General features: G+C 50.3%; 1 protein-coding gene across 1 annotated transcript in view; it reads left to right on the top strand.

Annotated features, from left to right (window-relative positions):
- Prkch (protein kinase C eta) overlaps positions 1-24,329 on the top strand; it is a 207,347-nt gene that overhangs the window by 122,711 nt on the left and 60,307 nt on the right. Inside the window, exons 6-9 of the mRNA XM_004624806.3 lie at positions 194-323; positions 3,046-3,173; positions 6,598-6,741; positions 6,883-7,056. Coding sequence (XP_004624863.1) covers positions 194-323; positions 3,046-3,173; positions 6,598-6,741; positions 6,883-7,056 — 576 coding nt within the window. The remainder of the gene's footprint in view (positions 1-193; positions 324-3,045; positions 3,174-6,597; positions 6,742-6,882; positions 7,057-24,329) is intronic.

Below are 24,329 nucleotides of genomic sequence, written 5' to 3'. Positions count from 1 at the left end.
GTCTTGTTCGGTAGACACCATGCTCAGCCTGGCTAGCGAGAGCTGAGAAGTTCACCGGAGGCTGAGTGCCGTCATCTTTTTGGCCCAGGTGTCCCGGTCACGCTTTGCACTTGATGGCGCCTGCTATGGTTTTCATGAAGGATATGGACAGCAAACTTGAGCTGTTGTGTTCTTGTGTTTGTTACTTTTCCAGATTGCAGAGCAGAGGTTTGGAATCAACGTTCCACACAAGTTCAGCATCCACAACTACAAAGTGCCAACGTTCTGCGACCACTGCGGCTCCCTGCTCTGGGGGATAATGCGACAAGGACTTCATTGTAAAAGTGAGATGCTGGGTACCTGCTTCTTTGTGGGAACACCGTGCCGCAAGCTGGTGGGATTCTGTAGGCTTAGAGTCTGAGTGGGACTGGTAACTGAAGAATGTGCAAGACCTGGATGAGAACATCTTACCCGCTTTGTTATTTTTTTTTTTTTTTTTTTTTTGTTGGCGGAACCGGGGATTGAACTCAGGCCCTTGCGCTTGCCAGGGAAGTGCTAATTCCACTGAGCCATCTCCCGGGCCCGTCTTACCCGCTTTGTTCTGACATATCCCTGACCAGGCATAGCAAGGGGACCACCTCTGATCCCCAGCTAACCGCTGAACATAAAGCCACACATTGAAGTCCGGGATGGAGCTAGCTAAGTAACACCTGTTTGTTGCCAAGTGCAGATGAGGTGTCCTACTATTTAGTAGGTATTTGAAGGAGGAAAAATGGAATGTTGGCCAGAGAAGTCAGAGGCGACACAGCCAAAACAGAAGGCTGGGTTGGAAATAAGGACAGGTGGAAGGGTCTGGGGCTGGTGCCCTCGTCAGGCATAGGTATGAAATGAGGTGTCAGAACACAATGGGGGCCACCCTGGTTCTTTTCCAAGAGTCCTATGGTGGAGGTTGAGGCAAGAAGCAGGCAGGGAGTAACGAGCAGGGACACTTTGGGTCCTATGGTACAACTCCCTGTCTGCCTGGAGCTGTACAGAGTCATGCCTGAGGTGGGGAGGGCTGACCCGTCTCTTAGGAGTCAGGGAGCTGTTGGCCTCAAGTAGTTTCCCACTGGGATGCGCACCTGAAGTCTGATCAGATGCGTGAGTCCCTGATGAGAAGAGTGACAGGGGAGGTGGATCAGCATGGGTGCAAGTAGCCAACTTCCCTCGGCTGCCTGGGCTTCCAGAGCCTGCTTCTGTCAAGGAAACTCACCTGTCTGTCAGAGCAGCAGGTTTTGTCTCTCTCGAGAACACTGTTTATTGTTTCTTTTTTCATACAACTGGAATAGCAGCCAGCTCATGTGCTGTTTGTAGGGCTTTTGGTACAGACTCTGGTGCTAGTGGGATGCTCTCACCTGGCGTGGATTTTTATCCCGAATGGCAGTGTGCGCTTTTGTGAGGTTTTTGGAGTGCACAGCTATGCCCAGGCTCGGCTGTGGTTCTTGCCTCCCCCGAAGGCCCAAGTGTAGGTAGCATCCTGCAGTGATGTTCACTTTTATGGCCATGTGGCTGTTTTGAGAGGCCGTTACCAGCCTGTGTGTTTCTGCCGGTCTTCCCGAGAGGCAGATTTCCTGTGAAGCCAATGAAGCTGAAGCTTCAGGAGCTCTCCCCCTTGGTTTGCTGTTCTTTTCCTTAAAGAAAGGTTCCTAAATTCTACGCATTGAAACCCCACAAAAGCTAGGTCATGTGTGCTTCCAGAGATAGATGGACTCCATGCAACAAGAATGTGTTACACGTTGCCCCCGCCCTGCCTCCCGACAGCAGAACCTGCGCCAGGAATCTGTAGCAGGATTTGTTTCTGCACTAAGCCTTGGTGCCTTCATGGTCCTAAGTTGCGTCCTGAGCACATGGCGCTTCACTTGCTTTGCCAACTTCTGACTGTCGTTCACCCTGGCCTTCAGGCCTTGAAAGGTTGCATTTTCTTCCCCCACAAAGCAGAACCACAGGCTGCACACACCAAGAACCACAGCCCACAGGATGCCTGCCTGCTCTGCGGGCCACCCAGCCACAACAGTACTCAGAAAGAAAGCTGTCCAAAACAACATTTCCATCCTGCGTGAACTGTGATCCTTCTGTGGCATTTAGACTGCTGCCTTTTATTTCATTGTTGAGAGAAAAAGAATAGTCAGTTGACAGGAGGAGTCTTTGTTGTTTAATTGGCTGAATTGTCACCATGATGAACATTGTAATCTTCATATTGAATCATGCCGTGGAGTTGGCCATGACGGCTGCAAGTGATTTAGATGAATGCGTTTCATAAGTCATGATGAAAAAAGTGTACTTGAAATCTGCGTCTTCAGCGTGCTAGGATTTCTGCTTCTACACAAAAGAGAAATACGAGGGTGATCAAAATCTATGGTAAATGATTTAAATATGGCTTATGATAATGGAAGACACCATGTATCTCCCTCAAGGTACTGCTCCCTGTGAGTACACTCTTTCCACTGTTCTTGCCCCTTTCTGATGCACTTCTGGAAGTCTTGTAAGAGGCTTTACAGGGTGTGATCAGAGCTCTCTGCCTGCTCTCGCTGAGTGTCACACAGTGAAAGGCGGGAGGGCGTCCTCAGCCACCTTGTTCCCCGGGCCTGGGACCACGTGTCTTCCAGCTCATTCCCAAAGTCAAAATGACCATGAAAGGTGAACATGTTGAGTTGATTCAGGACATAAGGCAGCCGTGAGTGCAACAAAGACACTCACAGGAAAGGACTTCCAGAATTAACATTAGAGAGTGGCACGGACTGTGGGATAAGTAAGTTCAAAGCTGGGAGAGTGGTTTTGGGTAGATCAGCAGCAGTGTGTCTTTTACTGTAATAATTTTTAGAAAAAAATTTAAACCCTGTACCTTTGATCATAATCCATAGATAAAATGTGAAGAATTGTTACAAGCGAGTTTAATTTTATGAGACGATATTGTTCAGCCTGTATAATTCCTCTGTTGTAGCTTTTTAGATTATGGAACTTCTCTGCTGCAGCACATGTTGACTTGGGTCTTTTCTGAGTATCCATGTTGTGTTTCCCTCCCTCCAGGTTGTAAAATGAATGTACATATTCGGTGTCAAGCCAACGTGGCCCCGAGCTGTGGGGTGAATGCCGTGGAGCTGGCCAAGACCCTGGCGGGGATGGGCCTCCAGCCCGGAAATATTTCTCCGAGCTCGGTGAGACTTGACTTCTTCTCATGGAGTGTAATTTATTTTATTTATTTATTTTTTCATGGAGTGTAATTTAAAAGTCGTGCAGTTGTGGCAAGGCCAAAAAGAGAACAAGAGGCCCCCTTGGTGTTTCTGATACCAACAAAGACACTGTACCAGGAAGCAGGAGGAAGATTTCTTCTCTTTTTTGTTGTAATTTTTCATTGGCTTCCTGTCAGTGCAATCTGATGAAAAGCTCAGAACCCAGAGGCCTGGGCGGGACAGTTGACCAGGGGCCACAGTGCCCAGCTTTCTCATCCCAGCAAGGCTGAACTTGAAGACCTCCCTGGAATGCGGCAGTTCTGCAGTTTTTGTTTATGGATAATGAATTTATCTCTTGGCTTCAGCAGGGGTTAGGAGTTCCTTCCTCTGGGCTCCCGGGAGTGGGTGGAGTTGGTCATTTGGCCTGGACATACTTTGTCATGCAGTCTCCTACCAGTCTTCACCTGGAGTTGGCCAGGGCCTCAGCTGCATCACAGGCCAGCTTTCATGGCTACCTTCCTGACCAGTAGCTGCCTAGTGCAGGGAGCAGACATGCTGCATGGCTGTGTGGTCTGGGAGGACTCGAGACTGAGTGGGGCACAGAGGAAGAAGGAAGTACAATCACTGGGGCGCTCTTGGCAGCTTGGCAAGTTCAGCTCTACCCACTCCATGTCCTTTTTACTGAAACACTCACTTAATAGACCAGGGACGAGGGCTGGCCAAATAGCTCACAGATTAAAGCGCCTGCAAACAGGCACAGGGGCAGGAGGTTCGATCCCTGGCCTGCAATGCTGGCCCTGCTCCTGGGGCATGCTGAGATGGTGATTGAGATGGGGCGTGGTGGTGCATGCCTTTAGTAATCCCAGCTCTTGGGAGACTGTAAACAGGCGGATCACTAAGAGTCCGATCTCGTAGTGAGACCCTGAACACCCTGTAGACCCTTCCCTAAAATTCAAGGGGAAGAAAAAAAGACCAGGACATTGTACTGACAGTGTATTTCTTGAGTCGAGGGAGGTGTGGGAGAAGTCCATGTCTGTCTGTCTCCAGAGTAAGTGGGGAAGATGCTTATGTGGTAAGAGGGATTGCTGGTGATTAGGATGGTTATTCTTGAAGAGGGAGATTATGGATTTCAGCCTGAGCCCCGGCTTCTCAGATACAGTGGGAACAGATGGTCGAGAATAGCCAGTGCCCCGTCATTTGGACCACTTATCTTTCATGTTGCTGTACTTAAGAGCGAGGAAACCAGAACTACCTCTTATTTGACATTGCAACATTAAAAAGAGGGAATTTGAAGCCTATAAAAAGAGAAGAATGGGTTCAAGGAAAAGATTGAAAAACACTGTTTAGAATTTTCTAGCCACTACTCAATCCACCCATGGGAAGTAAGAGAGTAGAAAAAGTAAAATTTAAATTGGTACCAATTTTCTCTTTGAAAAAATGGTGATGAGAGATTTAGAGGAAGAGCTGTTGAAGCCCCTGGAGGAAACTGGACATGGTGGCACATGCCTGTAATCCCAGCCCTGGGGAGGCTGAGGCAGGAGGATCATAGTGAGTTTGAGGCCATCCTGCGCTACATAACGAGACCCTGTCCCAAGAAAACCAAAACAAAACAAAAGCGTGGATTTTTATATCTTGCCATCACTGTATTACGGGTTTAAGTAAGTAAGATCCTTAACTTTCAGGGTGCTACACGGTTGGTTGCTAACATTGCTTAGAAGTTGGCCCAGGAAGCTTTTTTCTTTTTTAACCTAAAAGGTTAAAAATTCCTGGGCGTTCGATTTTTGATCTGTTATCTAGTGAGAGCTTGTGTGGTAAATGTCCTCAGCTGGGCAGCTGTAGAAGCAGTTCCCCTTCTGCTTGAAAGCACAGGGAGGCCCAGGGCCACTTTGCTGCTGGTGTGGCCTGGCGACCCTGTGCACTGTGGTGCTGGGAGGGCATATGGTGGTGCCCTCTGCAGGGCACGTGTTGGCTCTGCATCAGATGCCTTCATAGTTAACACACTGTGGCCTGAAGGGTCGCATCTCCGGGAGACCGTCTTAGGCAACTGGACAAGGGCCATAGGACAGCAGCGTGAGTGTGCCCACGGGGCTGGGGGCCGGACTGAGCAGCTTACAGGGATGACACCTACTTGTCCTTCATGGTGACTCCTGGGATAGCTGCCTGACCTCCCTCCCCTGTCCCAAGGGGAGGCCCAGGTGGATAATGGACAGCCTTGGAGCCCAGGGAGCTTCCTTGGCACCCTCATACTCCATCACTGTTTTCAGGCCTTGCCTCCTGGCGCTGTCCAGAGAGCACGGAACAGCTGCTGAGCAGCTTCCAACCTCAAGGGCTTTAGAATGATCCACACGATCCCATTGAAACTTCTGTGCTCAGGCTGGGAGGGCAGCTCAGGACGGAGCGCTCACACGGCACGTGTGAAGACCTGGGCCCTGTCCCCTGTACCATCCGTGCTGGCGCATGTACACACACACACAGAACAAATACCTTGCATTCTCAAAAGATAGTTAAAGATAGAAAAAATATCCATGACTAATTCTTAAATTAAAAAAATATAAAGCATTAATTTTTTATGTATTTTGTGCAGGATCTCACTATGCAGCTCGGACTCAGTGATCCTCTTGTTTTCAGCCTCCCCTGCGCTGGGATGACAGGCGTGGGCCACCACGCCTGGCCTCAATGGCTCAGTGTGCCTGGGGGCAGAGCTGGAGCACATGTGGAGCCAGGGATCAAACCCCAGTCCCTGCCTTGCCTAAGCAGGCGTGTAGTCTGCTGAGCTATCTCACCAGCCTGGCATTAATGTGTTTTTTAACGAATTAAGTATAAATGCATATATCAATTTGTGTTACTAATATGTACCTGTTTTTGGCCTATCTTCTTTACCAAGAGGCATGTAAGAGTATAGGTATATAAAAATGTGTCCCTCGTGATTTTGGAAAGTTTTCCAATTTTTAATTGAATTTTTATTTCTTACATAATTTAAATTTTTGTGTAAAGAACATTGCTCCCATTTTGCATCCTGTTTGTGAATGGGAACTTGGATTTTCTGAGCAAACCTGAAACCTGCGTTTTCACTAGGTGCCCACTAGGGGACACTCTTAGAACTGGTTTCTCTGTGGGAAATCACTGCAAAAGTAGTCAGAGGGACAGAAGGAGGGTGCCATTCCCATGCTGCACCCCTTCAGCTCGTACTCCTGAGTGTAAATAGGCACCACGTGCTCTTTTTCACCAAGCAGTAGGAATGGATGAGGAGCTGATGCTGAGGCAGTTTGGGGTTGTACAACCCAGCAGTCTACAAAGCTGAATGCACCTTTGGGGTGAGGCTGCGCCCACCGAGGAGGTCTCCTCCCTGCCCGTGCTGTGTGGCTGCACTGCCGCCTCTGACTCAACGTATTCCTCCTCCTCTTTGCAGAAACTCGTTCCCAGATCGACCCTAAGACGTCAGGGAAGGGAAAGCAGCAAAGAAGGAAATGGAGTTGGGATGAATTCTTCCAACAGACTGGGCATCGACGACTTCGAGTTCATCCGGGTGCTAGGGAAGGGCAGCTTTGGGAAGGTGAGTCTGGGCTGCAACGGTGGTCTCACCCCGCTTTGGGGTGTGTGTGCGCGCGCATATGTGTCCGCCACGCTTCTCAGGTGTGCCCGCCGCCTAGGGCCCCCAGAGGCTCCTCTCCTGCTCTCTCTCATCCCGCCCTAGGTGATGCTCGCAAGGATAAAGGAAACGGGCGAGCTCTACGCTGTGAAGGTGCTCAAGAAGGACGTGATCCTGCAGGATGACGACGTGGAGTGCACCATGACGGAGAAGAGGATCCTGTCCTTGGCCCGCAACCACCCCTTCCTCACCCAGCTGTTCTGCTGCTTTCAGACCCCGGTAAGCGAGAGTCGCGGTGATGGCCACTTTTATGGTGGAGCTGAGCCCAGGTGCCGAAGATGTCGTAAAGCTGAGGGTCAGAGGATTTCTCGGGTGGGGCTCCCAAGGCTGGCTCTTGGGGGGCGATTGGCCTCTGAGAAAAATATGAACTGAAGGATTCACACCCCCCACACACACACACACCATGCCGTCTGGTAGAAGAATCACCACGAGGTTACGAGGCCTGGGAAGGAAAAGGTCTTTGAGTCTTCCCAAGCAGAATGCTGGTCACAGAAGTCAGGGCCTGGAGCAAGTGTCGTGGGCCAGTGGTCTTGTTGGATTTGGCCATGGTTCTGCTCCTAAACTTCGGACTGCTTTGGACCCCAGCTCAGGCTCAGGAAGACAGTCTGAGAGGATGTCGAAAGGCCACCTGGCTGCGTTGCTCCCAGGCTCAGAAGACCTTTGGCTCGGTAGCGTGGGCTGAGCAGAGCCGTTGCAGAAGCCCTTAGAGGTGTTTTGGGCTGCAGGTAAGGGGAACCCAGCCAACAGTGTGGGAATAATAAACAGGGTGGGTTTAGCTTGTTCTTGTTGTGTCACACAATAAGTTCCGTGGAGACAGGGCCAGTATTGGACTTGTAGCCCAGTGACACTAGAGGTGTCAGTCTTGCGTGTCAGGTCATTTGTTGTGTCTCTAGGTAGCAAACCTTCACATGATGGCATTGAAGGCAGCATGTGCGGAGCAGCGGGCAGAGGGCCGCTCTCCTTTGTCTGCCCTAGATTTTTCTTAGACTTAGGTCAGCTTCTTTTAGCAGCAAAGGAGGCTGGAAGGGAAGTACCTACCCACGGTCAGCTGTGCCGGGACGGGCTTATGGCAGGCCCGGCCCATCCTCGGCCGGGGCGCTGTCCTGCCTGTTTAGGATTGGCCTAAAGGAGAGAAGAAGTGCCCCTGGAAAAGGCTCCACGATGGCAGCAGCTGAGCCAGGGTTTCCTTGGCCCAGAGGGTCCTGGGCCCATGCCTTGGCTGAGATTCCATCAGGAAAGCGTTGCGAGTGGGAGTGGATCCTACTGGTTAGGGAGGCCGCGGCACATTTCTAGGGAAAGTAGCAGCTATGCTCTACAGAGAACATGAGCTAGAATTAGGTAGGTGAAGAGCAAGAAGGGGAAGTCGCCCTCACACAGATCTGGAGCAGACAGGACGTTAGGTATGAATAAAGGCGCAGCGCTGTCTTTCGCTGTGTGCTGTAAGAATCACCCAGCTACCTGTATCCTTTGTCTAAAGGAAGCAGTTGTTACTGGTTTCATGTGTAGCCTTTCAGATAAATTTTTATACATAAAGCACACATGCAAACCATATATATGCACACATATTTTGCTTTAAAAACACAAATAGTAATATATTTTGACTGATTGTATCCCTAACTTAAAAAATAGTGTATTTTGGAGATTGAGTGGATTTTTGGAAAGCTAGCTGATGCATTTTAGTGACTGCACAGTATTCCTTTTAAAGAGCAAATTAACAATTCATTCTACCGGTTCTCTATTGCTGTATGTTCAGTGTGCCTGGTCTTTTATTTCAGTCCGTGCTGCAACGAGCCCTCTGTACTTTATCTTTGCAGCGTGTGCCAATGTTGTTAGGTTATTGGTAGTGCGTGGCCACAGGATATGTGTCAACGCTTTTGATTCAGAGCGGTGTGTGTAGGGTTGGAGGACAGCTGGAGGTAGAAGGCAGGAAGCTGGAGACAGGAGGGTGGCGTAGCCTGGACTCTCATGCTGGGGTTGCAGAGTCTGGGGAGGCAGCTGCTCCCTGTCCTTGTGGCCTGGGCTCTGCAAGACTACACCTCCTGCTCCATGATCCTCCATGCTACCGATGGCCTGGAGTCTGTGGTTTGCCACCGCCTCACCCCAAGTCTGTGGTTCTTGGTTCTTTAAGAGCTCTGCTTGTCACTGTCCTCCACACTATTTCGTGGGCTATTTTGGTGTGTCCACACCTGGCCACTGTGCAGCTCTACCGCGGCCCCTTGAGCCTTTTGTCCAGCTGTACTCTGGAAGAGGAGTGGGTTACAGCCGAGGGCCTGAGAAGGATGGCTGGGAGGTGCTGCCGGCCACTGCCTGCACTTCAGGCTCCTTCCTCCTGGTGCCACTGTGAATCCATGAATCAAGCTACGGGGCTGGGTGCCTGCCACACCGCCTCCTGAGGGCCTCCTGAGGGCCTGAGCCAAAACTGAGGTGGTTTCTTAGGACCATAGGTCAGGCCAAGTGGAATTGAATGATTGTAGTCTGGCCATACAGCAGTTTTTGTTCCAGGCTACTACTGGTGGGGCAATAAAGAAGTGTCTCAGATTGAACCCAAAGGCATTTTGCTTGAAAAAGTGAAATCCCTGCGATTCTGTATAAGCAGTCAAAATTCTCACCAAGAATTGTCACGGTGTGACTAAAAACAAGAAGTCATCCTGGAACAGTCCAGGAGCCCAGTGACTGTAGAATAGGGGATGCATCATTTTCCAGGAACATAGATGTGTTGTGCGAGGTGCTACAGTTTTAGGCCCTCCTGGGATTCCCAGCCGTTGGGGGGCTGGAGCCTCCACCAACGCAGAAGCGGCTTATTCTATTGGAAGTTTGATGCTTGGCCACAAGGTGGCAGTGTTGGCTGCAAAGTGATTTTGATCTTGCAATGAGAAGTAACACACGGAACTACCACTGGGGGTTAAAATGTGTGTATTATGGTGCATGTCTCTGAAACAAAGGATAGAGGGAATCCTTCCCTGCCTTAGTCTGGAGGATAAATGAAGCGATGGGAACCAGCTTGAAAGAATGAACTGCAGTTTTCTCATGACAAAATAGAGGCGGGCAGTTTTCATTTTGCCGTTTCTCTCAGGCTTGTGCCAGACTCCACAGTGTAAAAGGCAGGTGCTCACCGTGCCTCCGTCTGCAAGAGACGCCCAGTGACCGGCCCAGCTCACTGTCAGAAAACGAGCTCTAAAAGCCAGAATGTGTTAGTTGCTGGGAGAACCGATAGCAACACCAAGGCTGTGGCTACCTGGTTCCACGGACCGCGGCGCTCAGGGCGCTGCGGACGGTGTGATGCCAGCCGCCAGCTGTGTGCCCTGGAGAACGTAGCAGCGAGTCCAGGGGAGGCCCGGCTGTCCCAGGGGTCATGGTGTGTGTAGGAATGACGGCCCTCATGGCCTGCCCTGGGAACCACATCACTGCAGCCAGAGAGGGGCCCTCGCTGCGGCCTGCTTGGACCATGCGTGGTGGAGGCCAGGTGCGGGTGTAGACGCACTGTTCTGACCCACAGGCGCACGTGGCCCTCTGCCACGTGGAGGTGGTCTGCTAGCAGTGCCCAGGCACCACCCGCTGCCCTGACCCCCTGCAGCCTGCTGCAAGGGAGGCAGCAGAAGCCCGGAGTTCTTTTCTAGCTTTTCCTTTGCATCCAAATGTCTCGAATGGCTCGAATCTGCGCTCAGATTCCTTGGAGATTTACCATCCTCATTATGAAGATGAAAGCAACATTGCTGGGAGGAGGGTGTGAGAGGATGCTGGAGCTCGGCGTGCCGCGCCGCTGCACTCAGAAGTGAGCCGAGCCCTCACAGTGCCAGTCCCCTCCCTCCCTGGTCAGCTTCCCCGTGGGGGGGGGGGGCTTCCCAGCACCCAGCACAGACCCCCGTGGAGATAACGCGAACACCCACAGAATGGGAGTTTTGGAGACCCTGTTGTTCTTGGCAGAAAGAAAATAATAAGCAGCTTTGAAATACTGGATGATTTCTCAAGTTTCTGTACAAGTTCAGAAACCCATACATTGTCCCCTAATAACACACATTGCTTGCAGTTGTATTGTTAAGTCGGCGCTCTTAGGCATTTCTAATGGCATCGCAAGTTCTAAGGTTTTGTGAATGATTTGATCATTTTAAGACTCATAAAATGTGTGGTCTGGTTTTTGGTTTGTTTTTAATTTCTGCTGGTCCAGCCTATAGAAACAGTATGAGCTGTAGGAGCCGTCATACATGCAGATGCGTAGGTGTCAATGCGTTGTTTATGTGCTTGTTTATTTGACTGCTTCCCCCAGCCCTCCCACTCATAGCCCCTGGTAACTACCATCCTGCTCTGCTTCTGTGAGCTGGACTCTTTGATTCCACCTATTAAGAGATCGTCCGATATTGAGCTTATTTCAGGGGTGGTTACGTTCTCCAGTTTTGTCTGTGGTATCGCAAACTGTGACATTTCCTTTTATCAAAAGGCCTGGTATCTCCTTATAAATAGATTCTATGCTTTCTATGCACATTTATCCACATTATTAGTGCTGCTACCACGTACTGTAGCTGTCTCTTCAGTGTACTGTTTTCATCTTGTGGGTGTGTCCCCAGCGCTGAAGCCGCCGCACCACGAGGTAGCGTCAGTTTGGATTTCTTAGGGTCCCTGTACTGGTTGGCTCACCTGGCTCTACTCATTGGTATTCCCCCCAGCAGTGTCCAGGTCTCCCTTCTCTCCGTCTCATTGCAAGCACTTGACAGGTATGACAGATAGGTGACAGATTCTGACAGATGTGAGGTGACATCTCATGGTTTTAATGTACTCTTCTGTGATAGCTAATCTTGAATATTTTTTCCTGGACCTTTTTTTGGGTTTTTTTTTTTTTTTTTTTTTTTTTGGTAGTACTGGGGATTGAACTCAGGGTCTTTGCACTGAACTGCACCCCCAGATCATTCATTGAGTTATTGATTTATTTTTGAGATAGGATTTCACTCACTCACTAGGTTGCCTAACCTGGGCTCAAATGTGTAATCCTCCTGCCCCAGTCTCCTGGAGTGCTGGGATTACAAAAGTGGACCATATGCCCAGCTCCTCTTGATAGGTTGTCATCTTCTAAGAAATGTCTACTCAGATTCTTTGCCTCTTTTTTTTTTTAATTGTAATTTTCTTACAATTGAATTGAGCTGCTTTTCTTACTTTGTGAAAAAAAGTTCATAACCAAATAAGAGAATAACAATAGTTATTATACTGTGGATAATTATCTTCAAAGAGGTTGCTCAGTATGAGGTATTTTGGGTATTAACCTATGATCAGATACGTGGCTTGCGATTATTGTCTCCTGTTCCACAGGTGTTTTTTTCCTTGCTGTGCTTCTTTGTTGTGCAAAACTTTTCCTTTGGTACAATCTCATTTATCTTTTTGTTGTTGTTGTTTTTGTTGCTGAGGGTTGCATTCAAAAGGGAACTGCTGAGCCAGTACCATGGAGCTTTCCTCCTGTGTTTTCCTTCAGTAATTGTACAGCTTCAAGTCCTATGTTATCATGTCAAGTTGATGTTTGTGTCTGGTATGAGACAAAGATCTAGTTTCAAGTGTTTCCTTGTAGAAATGCCACTTACTGAAGAGCCTGTCCTTCCCCATTCTGTGACTCTTGCCATTTGGTTGAAAATCAGTTGGTCATAAATATGTGCATTTATTTCCACACCCAGGGTTCTGCTCCATTGGTCTTTGTGTCTGTTTTCATGCCAGTGTTATGCAGTTTTGTTAATTGTAGCTTTATAGTAGATTTTGAAACCAGGTTGTGTGACACCTCTGGCACTGTTCTGTCAAAGGTGCTTTGGTTTGAGTGTATGATTTATAAGGGGGAAATGTTAGGAACAAATTCAACATTCAGCAATAGCAATAGAGTGTCGTTAAATAGTATACTGGGGTTGGGGTGTAGCCCAGGGGTAGTGTGGCTAGTGTGTGCAGGGTCCTAGATTTGCTCCCTAACCCTAGGATGGATGGGCAGAGAGAGGAGAGGAAGAAAGAGATAGTAGGGAATGGAATTATGGATGAGTTTTTTCTCTTTTCTGTTTATCAGATTTCGTCATTGGGTTTATGTTTCCTTAACAAGGTGGATGGGAAGAATAAGTCTATTAAGCCAGGGAGGGCACTTGGGGTCTCAGGACCCTGGACTCAGATTGCATAGAGGCTGCCTGCTCTACTCTGCAAGCTGAATTCGCTTCTGCTCTCTGTCTTCGTCAGTGACCGCCAGCAATGAGCCTCCTGGCAGCTGGGGCTCGAATCTGGTTCTCTGCTGCTGGGGTCAGAGGTCTGCTCTCCCCTGGCTTCTCCTCTGGGGTCTCAGCTGAGTGCTGGGGGTGGGGGAGGTTGGGACAGACATAGAGGGAGAGGAAGGAAGGAGGAGCAAAGACCAGAAGACACAGGAAGGGGAGTGGCAAGGTAAGTACTGGTCAGATGCCTTTGTTCATAGACCCAGTTTATGGGAGTCAAGGCTCCACTTGGGAAACATGAGCAGGAGCCCACTGCCTCTTTCCGGCAGGGCCAGGCTCAGGCCAGAGCTGGGCCAGGTGCTCATCCCTGGGGTCTTGCCCGCATGCCTGTGGCCTCTGCGGCATTGAGGTGGGCTTCAGAACACACAGCCCTCCAGTGCAGGATGCAGAGCCCAGAGCTCTTGCTGGTCCTGTTGCTGGTTCCTTCCTTGGGATCCCCAGGCTGCTGATGGGGGACCTGGGGCCCAGCCTGTGAGGTGGAACCTCTGGCAGGTGAAAGCCTAGCTGTGAAATTTGGAGGCTACAGTCTTGTGACATCAGTGTGTGTGTATGTGTGTGTATGTGTGATTTCACATATGACTTCCCATATGTGGGGAAAAGCACCTGTAATGACGGTACAAGGGAATGTTCTTTTCTCTGTATTTTCTTCGTTTTCTTGAATATTCAGAGAGAGAGAGAGAAAGAGACAGACAGACAGACAGACAGACAGGCAGATGACAGAGATGGGAGGAGGGAGGAGGGAGAGAACAAGGGCAAGAGAGAGAGAGGAGAAGAGAGATGGGCAGTGCCAGTGCCCTGTGGCTCTGGAATTGGTTGTTAAGCAATTTTCAGGGTGCAGCACCATAGAGCTCCGGGTTCTAACTCTGGCCTCAGCCTGCTGGCTTTTCTCGTCCCCTGATCTCAGGGCACTGAGCAGCACACCCAGGCCTGCTGTGCCTTGAGTCACTGCAGGAGATGGAGTCAGACCTGGCCCTGCAGCAGCAGTGCCCCGTGGTTCCCTGTGTCTCTGTGCTGTCCTGGGCCGGGAAGATGCCCTGTGCGTGTGGGTGAGGAGCAGAGAAGGCAGATACAGGCCAGGGACTCGAAGGCAGACCCCTGTGCAGACAGCAGCCATACAGCAGAGCTGGGTCCTCCTGGGGCCTGAGTGGGGCCAGCTGTGCAGAAGGGACAGGCGGAGGAGGGGGTATCGCGGACAGCCTGCTGCGTGTCCGAGTGTGCCCACTCTCATCTGTGTCTCTGAAACAGAGCGCTGCTGCTTCATAACAATCTGTAGAATGAAGTATCTTGTTTCGTGCCTATATTGGTTGGAGAGGATGTAGACGCTTGCAGCCTGAGTGTAGTGGTCTGGACGCAGGGGTCCAGAGCCAGGGCCCGCATGTGGGTTCTTGCTTACACCATCTGGTTTAGTTTTCATATACTCTTTGCTTTATGCCACAACCAAGACTTTTCTTGTTTTTGTAATCTGTGCAGCTGAGAAGGCCAGGGTCAGTAGTCAGGAATAAAGACAGGCTTTCACCATCTGTGGTTTGGGCCTTTCGGGAAGCACTCAAGGATTTTTTCCCTTAGCAGGGCAATTGCTGTGATTGCGACTGAGTCTGCTGATGGGTCATTTGTTGTAGTTTGCCTTTGGCTCGGATCAACATAGAAAATGAGCCAGAACATGTGCTTCCTGCCTCTGCATGTTCTCAACCTGTTAACAGTGTGCCGTCTTTCTGTTAGGTCACTAACTGCAGGTAGATACCCACCGTCAGACCAGATCTCGGACAGCAAGCACATATTTTGACCTGCCTTCTTCGCTGAAGAACCCCGTGACCATCTCCAGGCTGAGGATTAGAGGGGTGGCGTTGACTCGGGACCTTTGCTCTGTCCCCTGGCTACCAGGCCTGGGATTTCTCTGACTAATTGGAGCCACACAAATGAATAAGGAAAAGAAAACCCAAAGTTCACGTTGCTCCTTTGGCTCCATCTCTTTGGCTAGGACTGGCAAAGTACTAGGTGTGGCCTGAGAGCTCAAAGGGCTGGTTGTGCAGTTGTCCAGTTGTAACTGGCTTTGTTGCTGGCCCTTGTCATCTGACCCTCCACTCTCTGTTGGATATGATGGTCTGTGGAGTCGGTATGTACCTTTGATGCAAGTCACACCCTGCCAGGGCCGGACGTGGGCCTGTGTGCTATGACTGAAAGCTTTTGGGTGTGGTGAGTGGTTGGTTATGGTTTGCCCTGCTCATAGTTGAGAACCTGTGACGCAACACATTAGAGGTGTTCTGTGCTCAGCAGCACCTTGTGGACACGCTGAGTGTCGGGCTCATGGGTGAGGAAGAAGCGTGCTTTCTCTCAGAATTGAATGAAAAGCCAGTCCACACCAGAACACACCGAGTGCCAGCTAAAGGAGATGGTTTTGCTCTCCTTTGGCCTGGTAGGCAGCAGAATACCAAGGCCCATGCAGTAGCAGGTGCCATGGATCCCGTGTAGTGAGTCACAGGAGAAGGATGTGGAAATGAGCCCTGGATTCTGGGGAAGCACTCGCTGCATGGCTGCCAGTCTTTACACTGAAGCACAACCAATGTGGCCATGAGACCAAAACTACCATCTGCGGTGTCTCAGCTCCACCTGCATGCCCTTTCCCAGGAAGCCAGCAGTCCCCTGCCTGGACTCACCGGCTATCTTGCAGGACCTAAAGCTATGCCCATGAGTGGCTGGCCAAGTCCACAGCGCCCAGGAGATAGGATCCAGCATGTGGAAACCTGCCCACCTGGGATAGAAACCAGAGGCTAGAACATGTTCTCGTCTGGATACCCTTGAGCTCTCCTTGCTGGCTTTCTCCCCGGGGCGAACCTGGTCATGTCCTTTCTTCCAGGCCTCAAAACTGTCCAGCAGCTCTGGCGGGCACAGCAGCTCGTCCACGGAGGCGCAGAGCATTGGTTCTGCAGGTTTGCTTGCTACAGGGTGCGGGGAAAGTTCACTCCGTGCCCGGGCGTGGGGGCCTGCCAGGTGCAGCCAGACTTCAGACCTGAGGACACGGCAGTGAACAGGCAGAGGAGACTCTGTGCTTGTGTAGGTGATCCTTTCTTGGAACCTTTTATGGGGCTGAAGTTGCTGAACAGACTGCTCCAGGTAGACGTAGGCAGTGAGTGACCTTCTGCGGAATTGACCCTCGTGACAGTTGCTGGATTTCCACTTAGGACAGGCCCAGAGCAGCTGTCTGCCCCAATGGCAGCCCAGGGGACTTGAAGCTGCAGGTGCCAGGAAGGGCACTCGTATTTTTGTGAAGGGGCAGTGAGTTTGAGTCATGATAACGTTGTATGTGGGGAGCAGCTCAAGCCTTTGGCACTGTCTGTGCTCGCTCCTGGGTTCCTTTGCTCTAGCAGGGGTGGGACAGGAAGAGGGGTCACCCCTGTCGCTGCCCTCACTCACATGCTACCCACATGACCTCTCCTGCCCTGCTGGGTGCACTGGTCTGCTCACCACTGGGCCCTGCTGCCGGCTGCAAGGACACCCTGACCACCCCCTCCCCGCTGCCAGGCCACATGCCATCGAGCCCAACTCCTTCTGTTCTTTGCCTTCTGCCCGGCCTCACCTGCCTGTCGACCTGCCTCTTTCTGCTGGAGGGCTGCAGGATGCCTGTTCTCCCTCCCTGGGCTGCCCTTGGGAGCTCCTGTTTCCCCGCTGTGGGATGCTTCTGGTGTCCAGTGTTTTCGTCCAGCAGAAGAGCCCGCTCCATTCTGAGCCCGCTCCTGCCCTCTTATGATCTGCTGTACTTGATCGCTGAGGCGTTACAGGGGAGGTTGGGACTCTTCCCAGAGGCTCACTTCACTCTCGTCTGGATGACACTTTAGACATTAAACTGAAGTGATATTTAATTCCTCATCAAAACAAAAGAGGAGAGCCCTTCTAGCCAGACTACCCCACCCCTGCACCCCAGACGTGGTTCTCCACTTCTGTGCAGTGGACCATGGGAAGCAGTCCTGGCTCTGTTCCCACTCTTCTCTCTCCCCATTCCCGAGGGAACACAGAATCACAGCGCCTGGATTTTCTCTAGGGAAAAGTGACACAGGGACCATCTGGGCCTGCAGCAAGCCTCACCCATCTGCACTGATGTCTGTTTACCAGCAAAGGATCACGTGAGTTAGACATAGGAAAGAGAGGGAGCAGACCAGGCAGAGCTGACCTGGAGGAGGTTCGAGCTCCTCTTGTGGAAGTCTGCAGTGTCCGCAGGGCCACACAGCTGCTTGATTTCTCGCCCTCTGTGGCTTTGGGAGAGAGCTGTGCTGCATTTGCTTTGCTCCGAGCTTCACTCTCACCACCTTGGCCCTCACCAGTGGGTCAGATAGTCTTGTAACCTTGTGACTCGTCATTCTTTGCGATAAAATATCCCATATTTGTGTAGTGCAATGTTATTTGCCCACCACTAGCCTCTCTTTCTTAGTTGGGGGCAGGGGCTGTTCACTGTAAGATTTGGGGTGATACGGGGGAGTGAACTCGGGGCCCCATGCATCCTGGCCCTCTTTAGGATGTTGAGTGGCATCCTTGGCCTCCACTCAGTAGATGCCAGTATCATGTCTCCCCAGTGCAATGACCGAACATGTCTTCAGACATCATCAGATGTTTCCTCGGGGGAAGAAGCTCCCCTGGCTGAACACTGCAGCCTTTGGTGACTGTCAGGCGACCTGTGCTTCAGGCTAGAAATCAAGAGGTCGAAAGCTCACCTTTGTTTTTTACAGGGACCGTGACAAAGTGTGTCAAATCCTTGAAAAATTTAAGCATTATCCTTTCTGCTGAGTTTGGAGAAGGGCACGGTTCCCATTGCTACTGGCAGTGGCTGCCCCGTGGCACCTGCAGGGTGAGGCCGGCCCAGGCGCTGCTGGCATCCTCGGTGCTGCGCCTGCTGCGCGGGAAGGCAAGGTCGCCAGGCCCGAGGCACCAGGGCGCCAACGATGAACTCACCAAGTGTGCATTTAAAGTGGATTAGCTTAAAAAACTATGCAGTATACCTATGCAGCTTCTCTTGTTCGGGCATTTCATCCTTACCCTTTCCCTTTCCCAACAAGGCCTCAAATCAACAGCATTTTATGAAAATCATTCTCTTCCCCCAAGAGGTCACAGTTGTGAGACTGTCACACCCACCTCAGTGTCCTACTCCTGGCTGGATTTTACAAAAAGATAAGCAGTGCTTTAAGAAACCTCCCTCAACAGGTGTGGAAGCACGCGCTCCTAAGCAGTGTGAGTGTGCTTTGTGGAGAAGCAGCCTTGCTGTTCTCTTTCTTTCATTTTCTGCATACAGAAATGTTCAACTTGAAATACTTTCAATGTTATCTTCAAAAGTGGGTTTTTAAACATTGAAAGGAGGGCCAGCCAGATAGCTCAGCGGATTGTAAAGCACCTGCTTAGGCAGAGTGCAGTGGCCGGGGATGTCCTGTATGCTGTGCCGGCCCCGCCCCCAGGACACACTGAGATAGGGATTGAGACCTGGGCGTAGTGGTGCACGCCTGTAATCTCAGCACTTGGGAGGCTATAAACAGAATCACTGTGAGTCCAATCTACGTAGTGAGACCCTGTAGTCCCTATACTAAATTTTAAAAAATAAATAAAAATTGAAAGGAGCCCTTAGCCATCACAGGGCTAAGAGTGGTATTTTTGAACTTACTTGCATTTTTAATCTGATTCAGTCAGAGTTTATAGGACACACATGATGTGCCAGGGACTGAAAACATAAGGAAAAACGAAAGATTGCCCTGCCCTTTGGTTGCCTAAGCCAACAGTCATTATAGCACCATGTGAAACAGCGAAGAAAGCTGTCATAGGTCCTTGGGGAGACTGGATAGGCTTCCCAGAGGAAGGGGGTCTCTCAGCTTTGTTTTTAAGAATGAATGGAAGAGGGCCGGGGAGATAGCTCAGTGGCATAAGCACCTGCTTGGCAAGCACAAGGTTCCAAGTTCCATCCCCCGTACTGGGGGCAAAAAAAAAGGAAGCTGTACAGTCATAGGAACGGATGCCTTCCCAGGCCAAGGTGACAGCAATACAGAGTCACCAAAGCTTAAAATTGTGTGATGCCTCCAGGAAATCTCAAAGGGCTGGATGTCAGAGAATTGTAAGAGAAAACATGGGGAGTGACAAGCCAAGTCCTAAGGGGCCTGCTGTGTTTTGCTGAGGAGCTTAGACTCAGTCATGGAGGTGTAAGGAGCTGGCAGAAGACTCATTTCAGGGAGCAATGTAAGATTTGCGTGAGACTTAGAAGTCTCTCTTGGGTTGTGGTCAGTGTGGGGAGGAGGGATGGCCCTGGAGTTCAGGCTCAACAGGTGGCCATCGAGCGTCTGCCCCAAGCAGTAGTCACAGGAGTGGAGTCTGAGAAACATTAAGGAGGTGCACTCAGTGAGACTTCTTAGGAGGAGTGTGGGGTCCTGGGAGAAGAGAACATAATGAGCTCATCCTGGGGAAAAGCCAGCTGTAAGAGGCCCAGAAATTCACCTTGTGTGGGAATTAGGTTTCCATGTCATCAGTGTCCTCTTGCTTTACAAAAACTGTGATATAAAACCCTGTAGTGCATGTTTATAGAGCTGAGAGGGGAGAGCCTGGTCTCGGTGGCCAGCTTGATGCAGGGCCAGCATGGCATGTGGTGCTGGGGATCGAACTCAGGTCCTTGCACTTGCCAGGCATGTGCTTAGGCCACTGAGCTGTCTCCCCACACCAAAATATGTTTTCTTTTCTCATTTTCCCTTAAACGTGCTGTAGCGTGGTGGTCCCTTGGTTGGTGTCAGGGACTGTTTCATGGGAGACTATTTTTCCACCGATGGGGAGATGGTTTGGGGATGACTCAGAGAAGTGTTCAGCTCAGGTCCCTCCTGTGTCTGGCTCTTAGCAGGACTCACTAACATTGCCCCTGACATGGCAGGAGGCGCTGCTGCAAACACAGGCCCAGTGTCCCCCACTCTGCCACTCACCTCCTGCTGAACAGCCTGGTTCCGAACAGGCCAGAACTGGTACCAGTCTTCACAGTGCTAAGTATAACCTAGTCCTTACAAGGAAGTTAAATCTAGTTAAAATTACCTTGTAAATTGCCGATCTTCTCTTAACTCTCCAGTTCTTGGGAAGCTAAAAGCCACACATAGTTTGTTTCCCTTTGTCTTTAGGCTTTTATCTCTGGTTGTCAGGTTTATGTGTGAATTATTTTCCTTGAAAACAAAAGTTTTCCTTCAGTTTTACTATGGACAGCTAAGCACTCCAACAAACAGAATTCTCAAAACTCTGTGAAGGACAAAGCAGCAGCAGACCTGGTTCTTCCGTAGCTCTCCCACGAACTGCTCTAGCTGCACAAGGGTGTCACTTCTTTGTACTCTACTTACATAAAGTGGTTGAGCACAACTAATCTGGACGGTTTATAGTATAACTTTAAAAAAAAATGTATTTAGTACAGGGTCCACAGGGTCTCACTACGTTGATTGGACTCATAGTGATCGTCCTGTTTTCAGCCTCCCAAGTGCTGGGATTACCTGCGTGTGCGCCACCGTGCCCAGTGGTGCAGGGCTGGCACTAAAGTTCTAGTTTAAATCTGGTCGGGAAACAAAAGTGATGTCTTTCTAGTTAGTTCCATAAGCGTCACTATTCCTACCATGACCCCGTCATGATGCTTGGTGCTGTTACAGACCCTGTACATCACTCAGCACCCTTGCTTTGACATAGAAGACTTCAGCCCCTCCATGGAAAAGGACCAAATCCCGAAATAGATGCTGGGAAAGATGTGTGTGGACCAGACACACTAAAGGAGGTTTCCTGAGGAAGAGGGGACTGTCCTGTGTCCTTGATCTTGTTTACTGTTGAGTGGATGCTTGACAGTATATTCAACTCTAGTTCGTGTCCACAGTCTGGTATAAATGCCAGTAAATCTTGTTGATTTTTCTTTAAAAAAAAAAAAAAAGATGATGTCAGTGCATCCAGGAAAGCACTTGATCTCTGAAGAGACCAGAGCCCCCCTCCAGTTTGCACTGCAGTTCCTAGGGGTTAGTTATATTGAAGCTATACCTCACCTTCCAGAGACAGGCCTCTGTACTCAGACAGGATGCGTCTGGCCCCAGGGCTTCACAGAGGGGGTTGCTAGGTGACCGAATTAACTCCTGACATCTTCTGGGCTGTGCAGAATAAGAAGCTTTTAAAGAAATGAAGCCATTTTACCCTCTCTCGCTTGTTGTTTCCTCCTTTAAGCCTTTGTAATCATTCTTAATGTGGTTACATTCGAGTGGCTGCCAGCTGAGTCGTGGTGCAGTCAGATTTCCTCACAAGGGTGCTTTTCCACTGTGACCTCTTTGACGTCAGTCCCTGCTTCCTGTTGATCTGAACTTCCCGTTCACCCTCCGGACAACTTCAGTAAAGAAAAACACGAAAGCAGTGACACGCAGGTGAAATTCAGCACAGTGCTGTCGGTTGCTGGAGACTTCCCTCTCCTTGCCCATATGTGCTGGTGTCACACAACTTGTCGTGGGGGAGGGGATTGCTGTGGGCACAGAGGCCTTCTACAGCAGTTCTTAGAATTTGGACAGATATAGACTTGCCTCTCAGCGCAACATTGCCTTACACCAATAGCTAAATTATTCATAACTACATTATTCCTGTTCTGTGAATTGTATTCTCCAAGGTAATCTCCATCCCCCCATAATCCCGAGTATCCTGACTGTTTCTTACTGTCCTCGTTTCCAGAAGGGAACTTCTTCAGAGGAACTCTGACATCTGTAAATCATAAGGACTGTGGATTCTTGTTTTAAGCAGAAAAATCTTTCTCAGTCTGGTTGTGAATCAACCTCATAGTAAAGAGAATGCTGTGTCGTGGTCCTCAGAAGACGACATTTGCTCTGCAGTAATAGTAATAATAAGATTATGAAGCTCTTAGAGAGTATGAATTATCATTCAGTGTTAGAAAATCCACAAGCTTTCTGGTACCAAGGCCTTGGTTTGGTCACCTACTTCTGCAGTGTCTTGCTTAGTGATCACATCTTGGAAAGAAAAGCCCTGGCCAAGACCGGTTGCATGTGGCACCAGATGGCAGTGCTGTGCACCTGGCAGCCGGCCTGGGAGTGCTTCCCCGTCCTCAGACCTCGCGGGCTCTCTTGTGCAGAGTTGGGAAGCTGGCGCACCGCTGAGTCAGCGGTTGTTTTATAGCTGCTCACGTGTGCTGTGCCTTCGTCTGCCTGTCGGGGGCGCTCGGGAGGCACCACCTCTGCATCGGCACATCGCTGCACATGGGCCACAGCGCCAGCCGGGAGGCCTGTCCTGCACCTGGTGTGGCCAGGCGGGCAGCTGTGGCAGCCAGAGCTGTGGCACAGTGGCCGTGATGAGCAGGATAATCGTGATGGTGCTTGCTAGCATTCTGAGCACTTGCTGCGTTCCGGGCGCTGCTCACAACTGTCGCTGTCCTCGTGTAGTCCACAGAAGCCTGTGAGTTTGGTCATCTCATTCCCATTTTGCAGATGTGAATCTTGAGCGTGGGAAAATAAAGCACAGCAGGAGCTGCTTCTGCTTCCGAGCGGCCTTGCTGTGGAGCTCGGCTGTCATCCCGCACTGTGGCCCCTGTGGTTGGAGCAGGGACTTCAGTGCTGGGCACAGGACTTGTAGATTTAGCTCTGTCCTCGCCATAGTGTGGCCAATCACTTCTCTCTATTGAGATTCTTCTCAGGCTGGACGTGCTGCAAGCCTTCACTTCTGGTTAATCCTCATGTGATCATTATTGTATTGTTACCCTCAATTTGTAAGTGAGGAAACTTACAAACCATTAGACATTGGTGTGTGGTTTAGCTAAGACTTTGCTGGTAACAACAGAAAAAAAATCTAGCCAAGCCTGAGAGATGGAGAGGGAATCAAAATGAAGACCTGGAGGGACAAGAGATCTCTCACGGAACCCAAGGGCAGAAAGTGGCTGGAACTCTTGAGAGAAGACTTGAGGGACTCGGGTGGTTTCTTCTCATCTCGCTCCCCTTCCCTGATCTCTTCTTAGTGGCTGACTTTCTGTTTCTCCACACATCTTTTCTGTCCGCCCACCTACTCATCTTTCTGTCTCTATATCCATCTGTCTGTCCATCCATCCAGACTTACACTACTCTGCTGTACCAAGGCATATCACGTGCTCCCACCACTGAGGCAGCCTCTGCCTCCTTATTCATGTTAGCTCCGTCCTTGTACACAGTCATACTAGTTAAAACCTCTTTCTCTCAGTTGGTGATTCCTGGGAAAGAGACTCTAGGAGACCAGCGTGGTCCAGCTATGCTCAGGAGGCCTGGTGTTGACCACACGAGCAGGCTGGGGTCTTGAACCCTCACGCTGCAGTCACTGTCCTTAAACAGAGTCACCTTGTACCTCCTACTGCCTTGGCCTGGCACAAGCATCTACTCAGGGCCGTGGTCTCGAACTTCCTTTCATGCCTTGTGTGCCAGTTTTGAATCCTAAGACCAATCTGTAATGCACAGTTTTAAGGAATGCCTACTACTGGCAAATGCTGTCTGTTCAAGGGATGTTTGTATCCTGTTTGGTCTGGGGAAGTAGCTGCCCTAGTCTGGTGGGGCAGAGAGCTGTGGCAGATTAATGGACCCAAGGCAGGCAGTGGCAGCGATTCTGCCATTCCCTGGCACCAGCCCTGCTGACCTCTGTGCCTGTAACTCACACTGGGCGGGCACGGGGACAAAGGATTTTTGAGTTGGTTCTACTCCTCCAGTTGTTCATCATCCTGCATTAATGACTTGGATTTGTGGCTAGTTGAGTCAGAGACAGAAGAGAGGAGCAAGGGCCAGCCGGAGAGAGGGCTTGGTCGCTTGGCCTTAGAACTGAGGTTAAGCCTGTCTCTTGGACCTCAATTTTCTCGCCACACAAGTTAGGGCGGATTTGCCTTACAGGAACCAAAAGCCTCAGACGAAGCCACGCAGATGTTTAGGCTCAGCTTTTAGGAAACTGGACTTGAGAAAAACCAAAATTGCTCCATGTCTAGCTATAAGCACAGGAAGAGTCACCTCTGTTGCCTGGCGAGGGTGGGATCTGAAACATCTTCCCTCCCTAGAGGTGACTCAGAGCAGTCTTGATCCATCACACAGCACCTCCCTCAGGCAGGATTCCCCAAAAGCGCTTCATCCGGTTGCTTCACAGTGGGAGATGTGGAGCCTGACTCAGCACTGGGCAAGTAACAAGGGATGTCACTTCAGAAATGGCACAGATGGTGAGTGGGGTTGTAGGTGAGAGGTCGTAGGTTGTCTTCTGCCTACTCTTTGAATTTTGAACTAGGTCTCTGCTTTGTAAAAGATG

This window comes from Octodon degus, unplaced genomic scaffold (genome assembly GCF_000260255.1).
Source record: "Octodon degus isolate 3935 unplaced genomic scaffold, OctDeg1.0 scaffold00007, whole genome shotgun sequence".
NCBI lineage: Eukaryota > Metazoa > Chordata > Mammalia > Rodentia > Octodontidae > Octodon > Octodon degus.
The sequence above is the reverse complement of the archived record's forward strand: the minus strand, read 5'-3'. Positions and strand labels throughout refer to the sequence as shown.